The 12,397-nt window shown below is 63.2% G+C and overlaps 1 protein-coding gene across 2 annotated transcripts in view; it reads right to left on the reverse strand.

Moving 5' to 3' along the window:
* Positions 1 to 12,397, reverse strand: part of STK32C (serine/threonine kinase 32C) — a 98,636-nt gene that overhangs the window by 35,839 nt on the left and 50,400 nt on the right. For both annotated transcript variants that reach the window (XM_039465357.2, XM_039465358.2), the window contains exon 2: positions 7,459 to 7,514. In XM_039465357.2, the coding sequence (XP_039321291.2) occupies positions 7,459 to 7,514 (56 nt within the window). The remainder of the gene's footprint in view (positions 1 to 7,458; positions 7,515 to 12,397) is intronic.

Genomic DNA, 12,397 nt, shown 5'->3' on the forward strand with positions numbered 1-12,397 from the left:
TGCTAGAAAGTGAGGGGCCGAATTTGGGGAGAAACCCAGGCTCGGCCCCCTGCAGTGACCGCAGCAGCCCCTGCCCCAGGAGCCCGGCACCAGGCCAGCGCTGAGGGGCTTCTGAAGATGCTGCTGGACGTCATCAGCTTTTAGTGGCCACTGCTGGCTCCCTTTCAGCAAGGCTCCTGGACAGTAGGGGGCTGTCGTGTGAGGGGTCACCCACGGCACATAGACGCAGGATCCTCATCTCAGGTCCAGGATCCAGGCCTGGACATCTCAGGAGCAGGGTCTGGACAGTGAGGACAGGGAGGCGTCAATCGCCATGGCAACAAACTTCACAGATGAGCACCCCCAGCACCCCTGGGACCCTGGCACCCCCAGTACCCCGGCAATCCCAGCACCCCGGCACCCCCAGCAGCCCTGACACCCCAGTACCTCCGGCGCCCCCAGCACCCCCAGCAGCCCAGCACACCCAGCACACCCAGCACCCCGGCATCCCTGGCACCCCAGCACCCCCGGCACCCCCAGCACCCCCAGCACACCAGCACCCCTGGCACCCCCAGCACCCCAGCACCCCCAGCACCCCAGGCACCCCCAGTGCCCCCAGCAGCCCCAGCAGCCCCAACAGCCCCAGCACCCCCAGCACACCCAGCTTCCAATCGGTGTCAGCGTCTACTGGCTACAAATGTGATGAACAAACAGAGCCTCCTGCCAGGCTGAGATCACCCAGGCTGCCTTTGGGTGGACCTGCCATCCTGCTGGCCTTTAGGGCGTGAGGCCCCCCCAAGGAACCCCCCACGGGGCAGAGTCTGGGCTGCAGGCAGCGCTGACTCGAGCTGCCTGGGGGCCGGCCTGGGACCCCTGACTCCAGGCTAGCGACCGAGTTTCATCCAGAACCCAGATACCCCGGAACTCTTCTCAGCCAGTGCTGCTCTCTAGCTGCAGCGAACCCCCCCAGTGGAGGCGAGGAACCCCAGAACCAGCTCCTCCCAGCGTGGAATCTGAGGCCACAGGCTCGGCTATGGTCTCATGGCCACACCTGGCAGGGTGGTCCTGCAGCAGCCGCCTGGGGTTGCCATGGCAACTGCAGGCACACGGGGGGCCCAGGCGATGTGGGATCCAGCGGCCACGTCCACAGGCCCTGACCAGGGGCACACAGCTAGGAGCCCCGGCCAGGCAGCCCTTCTTCTCTCACAAACGTGCTCTTCCTCTTCTGCCCCTCTCCTGGGTCCACCTGAGACATGGGGTCACTGAGAGGACAGGCAGCTCCTCGGGGTGGCTGGGGACGGGGGGGAAGGCCTTTTGACCCGTTTTCTCAGTTCCTTCCTCGCAGCCTGGAAAACGCGGCCGCTGCACGCCTGCACCCCGTCCCTGCCAGCGCCCTTCCCCGCGCCGTCCCCTTCCTCCTGTCTCTTGGCCCCTGGAGCGGGTCTGTCCCTTCCTTCCATTCCCAGATACAGGCTAAGCCAGCCCTTCGCGAGGGCTTCGAACCCCAGGCCTGGGCCCAGCTGAACGGGAGAGGGTCTCCGGCCCCGCAGCTGGAGGGGAGCCTGGGCTGGGTACTGATGGAAATCGGCCAGGCCACCACCCTGAAAGTCAGGCGCAGCAGGCACCCCCAGGAGGTTTGTGAGAGCTCCTGGCCCAGCCTATGCTGGGCACAGAGAGGGATGGGGGGATGGCCCGGAGTGAGGGGTGCACAGGGCAGGGCAAGGAGCCCAGCTAGCCAGGGGGCTTAGAAAGGAGAGGGCAGAGGCCCACTCAGGGTCAACAGCCCAACAGCCACTGCCCAACAGCCAGCCACACCACCACGAAATCCATCTAGGCAGGGGCTCTCGAACCCCTGAAGGGGCACCGCACCACTTGAGACACGCCTCTGCCTCCTGAAAGCAGTGCCCATCAGACACCACCATGCTGGCATCCTGGTCCTCCCGGACGACCGGAAACCCAGCTGCTGCCCCTACAGAAGTATCGACGGGTTTGCAGCATCTCCCAGCGCTGGGTGCACTTACCACCCCACCCCCAAAATACTCGGAGCTAAGTGAGGGCCTGGCTGTTATTCCCAGGAGCACCAGCCATGGTTAGCAAAGCCAAACCCGACCCTCCAGCCACACCTGCTCCCAGGCGAGGAGCCAGAGCCACATGCCCAGCCCACCCAACTCCTCCAGCGGGAGGCACGGCCTCGGGTTCCGGAGGACGCCTACTGCCCCTTTGACAGCGGCAGGAAGGCAGGGCTCAGGGCCACGCAGCTCAGGGACAAGGTCGACAGTTTAACGCTGGGAAAAGTTAGAAAATAGTCTCTCAGGCACAGCAGCAAAGCGTTACAGTGACAACACGAAGCAAGGGAACCACAGGAACAGCATATCCTAAACTTAGCACAACGTAGGAGACCCCCAGACGGGTAAGATCTCAACTTCGCTCCCAGTTAATCTGAAAATGTAATTCCTACCCAAATCCCAGTGGGTTTATTTTTGACCTTGACAAGACATATTCAAAAGTCCATGTGGAAAAATAACCACGGGGGCAGAGCGTGGAAGAGGAGGATTCGGGCGTCCTGGACCACGCGGCCTCACTGGCCAGCACAGCCTGCAGCGCGCAGTGCGGGAGGCCCACAGAGGCCTGCGTGTGGCCCCGTGCCCAAAAGGCTACAAGCAGCTCCCGACCAGGAGCCCACCGATTTAAAAATGCTGAATTCCAGCCGCGCGCAGTGGCTCAGGGCTAACATCTCAAGCACTTTGGGAGGCGGCGGCAGGCGGATCTCTGAGGTCAGGAGTTTGAGACCAGCCTGGCCAACATAGCAAAACCCTGTCTCTACTAAAATTACAAAAAAAAAAATTATCCGGGCGTGGCGGCACGAGCCTGCAGTCCTGGCTGCTCCAGAGGCTGAGGCAGGAGGATCACTTGAACCTGGGAGGCGGAGGTTGCAGTGAGCCGAGATCACGCCACTGCACGTTAGCCTGGGTGACAGAGCGAGACTCTGACTCAAAAAAAACAGGGGGGCTGAATTCCAGACGGGCTCCATTTTCCCTCAGAACAGAATGTTTCTTGCCCTGATTGTGAATGAGGCACGCTCACCATGAAACCAAGTCCCCACCAGGGGTGGGAGCGGCCTTCAAGCACGTTCAGGGCCCGGGGCCGGTGGGGCGGGGCCGGAGTGGGGGAGTGCCACAGGACAGAGGGGCACCCATGGTGCAGGGCCGGGTAGCACCACAGCACACTCTGTGCTGCTGACTATTTGGAACGGAGGCCACGGGCAAACAGCACCTGAGGGGGCTCTCTGTGAACTCCCGTCATCCGCCTGAAAACAGAGCCTCCCAGAGGGACCAGTGCCGCAGCCCCCGGCCGGGGAGAAGGGACCTTCCCCCGGAGAGGGGCCGGGATCCACCCCCGCCTCAGGCTCTGTCACAGACCCTTACAGCCCCCGCTGCTTCTTCGAGGGCTCCGCAGTCTCCCCTAAAAGCTGCCTGCCGCCCACGAGGCCCACCGCCCTCCCCTTCTATCCAGCCTGCCCATCAGCCCTCAGGGCCCACCATGGTTTTGGGTATTTTCCCCTTTTCCCCGGGACACCCTGCACACATAACGATAGTCATAAGTCCGCTTGCTTTTCCTCCCACCCCGAGCCTACTGTCAGCACGTCTCACGCGCCCGGCTCAGCCTCGGAGGGCAGCAGGCGGGCAGCTCCTCCACGGACGCTTCGGCTCAGAAACCTTGGCCCAGAGGACGGGAAACCGCTGAACCCCACCCAGGGAGCCACAGACCCGGAAAGGTCAAGGGCTTCGGGGAGTGTGGGTCCAGAGATGGGGCGCACCTGACAGGCCGGAGCGGAAGGGGCTCGGCACGGGCTTGGGGTGGGTTCGTGCCCGGCCCAGCCTGCACCGCTGTGTGCCCTGCAGCCAAGCCCGGTCCCAGGGAGACCCTGGGGCAGTGACATCCAAGCAAACCACCCACCAGTTCACAGAGCAGTGCGGGAAGGGGGCTGCCCCCATCCGTGGAACCTGTGACCAAGGCCCTCAGCCTGAGGCGACCATAGCCTGAGGCTGGAAATCAATGTCCTGGGTCTGAACAAGCACAGTTAGGCAGTGCTGGGGGGAGTGAGCTGCTCAGACACCGAGGCCGTGGTAACCCCGGCTGGAAGCTGAGAAGGTGCCAGGCTTCTAATCACACCGAGCAGCCCGGGGGTGGGCAGGGGAGGAGGGTGTACTGGACGACTGTCCACGTCAGGGGGCAGGGGGGTAGACAAATGTCCATGCCAGGGGCAGGGCGAGGTGGGGACGGAAGGTGGGCTGGACAGATGTCTATGCCAGTGAGAAACGGATTTTCTCCAGGCCTAAATTCTTTCCACCTACGTGGTTAGTCCTGGGATTAACCGTGGACCCCACTTGCTGGCATCAGCTGTACAGAAATGGGGAACGCCATGCACTTCACACCCCATAACTGCCCTTCAAAACAGTGAAAACAGTAAATTTTATGTATAATTTACTCTAATTTTTTAAAAATTGAAAGCAAAAAACAAAAATGAAAGCCAGGTCTAGATAATCCATTCCCAGGAGCAGCAGCCCCGAGGGTGGTGCCGTGGCCCCGACGGTGGAGTTGTGCCCCCGAGGGTGGCGCCACGGCCCCTAGGAGGGGCGCCATGGCCCCGAGGATAGAGGCGTGGCCCTGAGGGTGGTGCTGTGGCCACGAGTGTGGAGCAGCTGCACCATGGCCAATTGGCAGGACTGGATTGGCCCAGTTGGACTCTGAACGCTGCACCACTCCTGAACGGGTGGGCTCTGGGGTGCTGACAAGGGCCCCACTCCTCGACCCAGGGCCATTTTCACACTGGTGGGTGTGGGCACAGCTGAGCCTGTCCTGCCACCTCCTGCAGGGACACAGGGACGGCTGGGCCTCCACTGTGCTGCTACAGCCCCTGTGAACTGAGGCCATGTGTGAACAGACGCAGCTGCACCCCAGCCACACACAGAGCCGCCCTTCTCAGCATCCTTCCCACCATGGGGTCATGGCCTCGGCAGTGAAGAGCTGGAAGGACCCCTCCAGGTTGGTAGCCGGCCTCATCCTCCCTTGGTGCCAGACACCCATCAGCGAGCGCCGCACAGAGCCCTGCAGGCCTGATGAGGAGGCCTAACGGGGAGCAGGAAGGAACCCTCCAGGTTCACAACTACCCGCGTCTGAACACGGTGGCGGTCTGCTGTCCTGCACTCCACAGCGGCCCATTTCCAGGCCAGGTGGCTCTTCCAAGGCTCTTAGGAACCAGTCCAAGGAATGGAGCCCTGGGGGGTCTGCAGAAGGGGGCAGGGCTGAAGCTGCCCACCTGTGCTCATCCCCAAGCAGGGTGCACGGCCAGCAGAGGCGGGGGGCGGCGGAAGATACCGGGGGCTCAGGAAACAGCACTGTTCCTGCCAGCTTCGTCCCCAGGGCAGATCTCTGCCCCTCAGATGCCCTCAGCCTGGTCCTCTCCAGACACGCTGGCCCAGCCCCGGCTTCCCAGCCTCCCTCCTCGAACCTGTTCTGAGTGCCTGGCGACTCCCAGGGTGTCCCTGTCTAAGCCACCTCTCCTGAAGCCGGTTGCGGCTGCCATCCTCCGCTGCCAGAGTGGAGCAGTGCCCCAGGCCCCACCCTGCCTGCCCCCCTGGTGTACCCCCAGGGGCCTGGGCAACAGAACGTAGGCTCAGCCCAGAGGACGGGGGGCCTGAGTCCGTCCCAACAGGCCTGAGTGTCTCTGATGAACTCTGCCAGGTTCAGCACCTCGCCTCAACGGTCAGCTGAGGCCCACGGGTGCCTCCCAACATGCAGGCACTATAACAACTCTCTCCTGGGTGCGCCGGAGCCTTCTCAACGCACTGCGCAAAGAGGCTCCTTTGCTCTGACTTTTCATCACCCCAAGGCCCAAGTAACACAGCGGAGCCATCGTTTGCGATACAATGAAACGGAGCTAATTAATCGCATTCAAATACCCTCCGTGTTGCGCTCTGGTAGCATGGCAATAGCTTTAAAAAGGGCTTATAGGGCTTAAATAGACACAGTGTCCAGGTAGGTGTACAGCGCGGCACGGGAGGGAGGGAGATCCCATCTGCCAGGCCTCCCCGGACAGCGGAAAAGAACCGTCCATTCAGAGCGGATTCATCCCCAGCACAGCCATGCACAGAAGCCGGAGGGCTAATTCCAACTTTTCCGAGTGCTCATTTAGCCTCTTTGAGTTATAATTACCCCCAGTCTCTGGATATTACAAGGCAGCAGTCAGGAAGTCAGAGCTGGCGAAGAGAAAACAAAGGGAGAGTGAAGGAACAGGCTCCGTCCAGGCCGGCAGGCAGGACGATCTGGAGATCGGGAGCAGGATGTTCTCCGGACGGGGCTGGAGACGGGGATGGGGACGAGGACAGGGACCCGCCGGGGATGCAGGCTCAGCTCTCCCGGACAGGGATGGGGACAAGGACAGGGACCCGCCAGGGATGCAGGCTCAGCTCTCCCGGACGGGGATGGGGACGAGGACAGGGACCCGCCGGGGATGCAGGCTCAGCTCTCCCGGACGGGGATGGGGAGGAAGACAGGGACCCGCCGGGGATGCAGGCTCAGCTCTCCCGGACGGGGATGGGGACGAGGACAGGGACCCGCCGGGGATGCAGGCTCAGCTCTCCCGGACGGGGATGGGGAGGAAGACAGGGACCCGCCGGGGATGCAGGCTCAGCTCTCCTGGACGGGGATGGGGACGAGGACAGGGACCCGCCGGGGATGCAGGCTCAGCTCTCCTGGACGGGGATGGGGAGGAAGACAGGGACCCGCCGGGGATGCAGGCTCAGCTCTCCCGGACGGGGATGGGGACGAGGACAGGGACCCGCCGGGGATGCAGGCTCAGCTCTCCCGGACGGGGATGGGGAGGAAGACAGGGACCTGCCGGGGATGCAGGCTCAGGTCTCCCGGACGGGGATGGGGACGAGGACAGGGACCCGCCGGGGATGCAGGCTCAGCTCTCCCGAACGGGGATGGGGACGAGGACAGGGACCCGCCGGGGATGCAGGCTCAGCTCTCCCGGACAGGGATGGGGACAAGGACAGGGACCCGCCGGGGATGCAGGCTCAGCTCTCCCGGACGGGGATGGGGACGAGGACAGGGACCCGCCGGGGATGCAGGCTCAGCAGCCGCCCTCCGTCCTGTCCCCCACAGGCCCTAGGAGCAGGCGCAGGCACGGCCTGGCCTCTGGGCTCCAGTTCAGCCAAAGCTGCGATTCTGTCCTCCTGGCGGCTCCCGGATGCTGCGGCGTTGCTGACCCCACGGGGCCCGGTCTGACGCCTGCACAGCAGCCTGGCTCTGAGGGAGGAGTGCCCACGCCCTCCCTAAAAGACCTGGAGCCCCTGCCCGGGTGAGACTGCTTCTCCCGAGGAGGACGGGGCAGGCGGGCTCAGGGAACAGCATGCCCAGCTCCACGGTTCTGCCCCTGCCCCTCCGCCCGGCCCCCGCCAGGCCCTGCCTTACCTTGCCAAAGCTGCCCTTCCCAATGGCCCGAAGGATCTGGAAGTGGTCGAAGTTCACTGCAGAATAAAACAGAGGGACACCCGGTGAGGCGGCAGCAAGGCTCCGCTCGGCACAAGCCCCCACCCCAAGCGGCTCCTCCACCTCCACACCCCCGACGCCGCCCGGGGCCCTTCACCCAGGAAGAGCCAGGCGTGCAGTGGCTTGAGGCTGAACTCTGGCTCCTGTTTGAGGCAGGAGGGGGCTGAGCCCTGGCCAGTCAAGAGACGGGCTTTGGGTCATGCACATCCCGTTCCTGGCACTGCCAAGGGATTAGGTGTGTGCACAGTGACAGCAGGGAGGGGCGAGAACCAGCCGCACACGCCTGAGTCCCAGACGCGGCTGGGCTGTGGTCCTGGGCACCAGCCAACCCCACTGAAAGCTGCTCCAACCAGGGAAGACCCCCAGCCAGGCCGGCCTGGGACTTCGGGGGAAGCCGCACACGTATGAGCCACCGTTCCTGGTTCCCCCTCCATCCTGAGCACCTCCAGGGGACGGGGGCATCGGCCTTGCTGGCACTGGCTGGGCAAGCCTGGGGGAGTCTGCAAGCAGCCCCAAGATGAACAGCGAGGGCAGGCTCAGAACTGCGGCTATGCCCACCTTAACTGGTGTGACCGGGAGTACCGGCGTCCAGCACGAGGGCCACTCCGCAGGCCTGCGCCAAGACGCAGAAGGCACTGTTTCCCACACCTGTGAGCGCCTCCAGGAGAAACATGGACGCTCTAATTGTCACTGGTGAGACCTGCCCGTGTGCCCTGCCCGGGGAGCCTCTATGCACACCGAGGAGAGGGATTCTGATACGGTTTCCAGACCGCCTCCTCTTGCCTTTCAAAGCCAGGACATTCCTCATACATGTAAAACGGGGGTCCCCACAGGGTCACCCACTGGCCTCCAGGACAGGCCCCTCCAGATGACTCCCAGCCAGCAGCTGCCTCCACCCATGTCCCCAGGCCTGTGTCCCCAATTCTGCACCCCAAGCCTGCGTCCCAGGGCTGCACCCTGCAGTGCGCCACACCCGTGAAGGACTTGCACACAGCTCCCACTGTAGCCCTGTGCCCTGGAGCAAGGTTACGACACTGGCTCACGACGTTTCACCGATTCACCCACTTACAGCCAACTCATACTCACTCTCTGGGGAATTCCACAGGTGGAACCCCCTGCCCCACACACAAATGCTTATTTTAAAGGCAGGGAAGACACAGCCATGGCCTGAGGCAGACAGGGAGACACTGGGGCAGGCGCTGACCGCCCCTGGGAGGCTCGGCTGGAGTCTCATCTCTCTGCTCCCTGGGGGTGCCCTTGTGCTGTCTGTGGGCAAGCGCTTGAGGCACTCGGCGTGTGGAGGAGGGGACAGAACAGTTGTTAGATGGACAAAGGGTTTCTTCGAATTTTCATCTGAACTGGAAAATGCCAGCTCCCTTCCCAGGGTGCCCCAAGGCAGTACCAGGGTTCAGCGTAGACGCAGCAGGCAAAGTGTCCATCCTCATGGGCCTTGGGGACAGTCATGCACCCAGAGGTCTTTCAGCCTAAGCTACGGGTGCCGTGACAAGAACCCGTGGAGGCTTCAGGGCCCGGAGCATAGGGGCACAGCCAGCGTCAAGGTACAGGGTCCAGCCTGGGGAGAGGACGCCTGTGCTGGGTCCTCCAGGATGGTGGGCATCGAGAAGGGGGTGCCCAGGTGAGGGGCTGGCCTGGGCATAGGTAGGAAAAGGACCCCAGGATGGGGTGGACCCACAAGCTGGTCCATGGGTGAAGTGGGAGGGTGGTCAGCAGGCGACCTGGGGGTGAGGATGGGGCCGTGACCTGTGGCCAGGCCTTGGTCTCCTCTGCAGAAGATGGCAGTGGGGCTTAAGTCTGCATGGGTGGGGAGAGAGGTGTGATTTAAGTGCCTGAGAAAGACACCACTGCAGGTGCCCAGGGGGCACTGACTGGCACGGGGGTCAGGATCAGGTTGACTGAGTGGGTGGGGCTTCAAGGGGTGAGAGAGGAGGCTGCCAGGCATCAGAGGTGGGCACTGGGCAAAGAGGCTGCAGAGGGTGGGCTGTGCTGCACAGACAAGACCCGTGGCTAACACCCCAAGCTGGCACAGCCTTCTCGAGCCCTAGCTCCAGGCATCAGCCTCCCCAGCCTCTTCCTCAGGAAAACCTACGCACGCCCAAACACAGATTATGTCATCAAGACGGAGGCTGTTCCGGCACCCATGAAGCCGCTCCAAGGCAGCCCGGCCCGCGTCCCCGCAGGCAGGGAGCAGCCGCTGCCATCTGGCGTCATCCCGACTTTACCAGATGTTAAAGGAAAGTCGGCTCCAAACCAGTACCTGTGATGGACGGGGCTGAACCGGAGGAGGGAGGAGGAGGGAGAGGGCGGCAGACTGTGGCAGGGGAAATGGGGACACCAAGGCCACCCAGCAGCCAACCCCAAGGGGCGGACCTCAGAGTCTGCGGGGCCTGCAGTCGGGGGAGGACAGGGTGTCGGGGCGAGGTCCAGGGCTGAGCTGGCCCGTAGCGGGGAGATCCCATAAGCACCGAGGCAGGAGCAAAAAGCCTCAGCCTATTTCCAGACAAATAATGAAGAAGAAATAACTAGAAATACAACTGTAGTAGTTATTAGTAATTCATGTGTGACCTCAGTTATTCACAGGGGATCTTAATTATTTTACTAACGCCTCTCAGGTCGGAAGTGTGAACCTGGGGTGACGCTGTGAAATGAATGAACTAAGGCACGATGCTCTAAGCCCTCTGTCCCACCCGCATAAGGGCTGCTGGAGGGCGCCTCGGCTGTGCGCAGTGCCCGCGCTGGGAAAGCCCCGCTGTTTAGCCAGCTGGGGGAGGAGACGTCCAAGATGGCCGAGATGTCCCCTTCCTGGGGAAGTTTGGAGAAAATGCCACTTCTCCGGGACACCTTGCAAGCTGCCGAGTGGAGCCCTATGGGTGGGGCTCACCACACCAACACCCATGAGAAGCGCCCAGCCAAGTGGTCCCTGCTGGCTACTTGGCATCCCCATATCCCCAGGGATCCCTGCTCAGGGACCCACTGGCCCAGACCCAGCCAGGTGAGCCGCGGGCGCAGGCAGGGCCTGACCGGCATGGTGGCTGTCCTCTGGGTGACCATGGCTCCATCCTGATGCCCAGCTCCTGCTGTCCCCCGGTGCCCGCCTGGCTGGGGCGAGACACACCTGGCCTTGCCCTCACACCCTCCCGATTCCAACCCCAAAGCCTCCAACCCAGACACGGCTAGTGGGAGTGGAACCAGAGACCCAGCAGCTGTTTCAGGTCCTTGCCCCCAGCGCCTGCCTTTAGCACCCCATGGGGGTCTCCACACTGCCCTGGGGAGGGCCAGGGCCTCCCAGGACCACTGGCCCTTCCGCACCAGGCCCAGGCTTCAGCTCCATTCCCGGCTCCCAAAGGAGAGGTCAGCTCTGGTTCCAACACTCAGTGGGGGCCGTAAGGAGAAAGAAGTCCACCGGCAGGGACCTGTCACCACAGTCACCCTGTGGGCTTGAGGGGAGCCGTATGTGATCAGCTGGTGTCCCAGGAGCGGCCCTGCAAACACCGGACAGGAGCCGCCGTCTACGGAGTCCATCCAAGTCCCTCTCACGAGAGTTCCCGGAGCTGCCCCCACACTGGCTCCAAACCAGAGGAGGGAAGGGGCAGAGGCCGCAGAGCCAGAGTGACACCTGCAGAAGTGGCAGCCCCCTGAGGGCAGGCGTGCATGCACAGGACTGGCCACGGCTGAGAGAAGCCCCGGGCAAGTGTTCCTGAACCTTCCAGGTCTCCGCCCAGCCTTCCAGCGGCAGCACAGAAGTCAGAGAGAGTTTTAGGCAAAGGTCAACATCTGGTCCCGAGAGGAGAGAGGATCCGAGCTGGGCAAGCGGACCCCAGAACCAAGCCCTGCCCCCAGGGCTGTGAAGGCCCCCCACGCCCGCCGCCTTGGGCCTCAGTTTCCTCATCTGCCACTGGGAAGGCACAGTGGGGGTCTGCACAGCAGAGGCCGGGGGTGTCTGCGGAGCGTCAGGGGAGCCAGGGATGTCCCAGCAGGACCCCACCATCCCTAGAGTCACCCCCAAGAAGCCCCGAGCCCCAGGTCCCACAGGCTTGCCTCCTATCTGCCATGGGACCAGCCTGGGGGTCTGGGAGCCACCACGTGGTCACCCAACAGCAGGGCTCCCAGCTCCTGGGCCCCCATGCCATGAATCTGCCCCCAGGTCCCACCCAGTTTCCCCTAGTTCCAAGTCACCTCTCGTGGGTGCCCATGGAGGGGCAGAGACTGGGCCCCTGTGATGGGGGAGAGGGAGCAGAGGGACTCGGCTACCTGGAGGTGCTGGGGGCAGACCTGGTCACCAAGGGGGCAGGATAGGCCCCCAGAAGGAGGGGGTATGCGAAGGTTGGTGTCACGTCAATCTGGGCCTCAGAGGAAATTGGGCGTGACCCCCTCCCTATACACCCCCCTTATGCACCCCCTCCCTATGCACACCTCCCTATGCACACCTCCCTATGCACCCCCCTCTGTATGCACCCCCTCCCTATACACCCCTCCCTATGCACCCCCTCCCTATACACCCCTCCCTATGCACCCCTCCCTATACACCCCTCCCTATACACCCCTCCCTATACATCCCTCCCTATACACACCCCTCCCTATGCACCCCTCCCTATGCACCCCTCCCTATGCACCCCCTCCCTATGCACCCCCTCCCTATACACCCCTCCCTATGCACCCCCTCCCTACGCACCCCTCCCTACGTACCCCTCCCTATGCACCCCCCATGCACCCCTCCCTATATGCACCCCTCCCTATGTACCCCTCCCTATGCACCCCCTCCCTATGCACCCCCTCCTTATGCACCCACTCCCTATGCACCCCCTCCCTATACACCCCTCCCTATGCACCCCCTCCCTAAGCA

This window comes from Saimiri boliviensis, chromosome 12, assembly GCF_048565385.1.
Source record: "Saimiri boliviensis isolate mSaiBol1 chromosome 12, mSaiBol1.pri, whole genome shotgun sequence".
Taxonomy (NCBI): Eukaryota; Metazoa; Chordata; class Mammalia; order Primates; family Cebidae; genus Saimiri; species Saimiri boliviensis.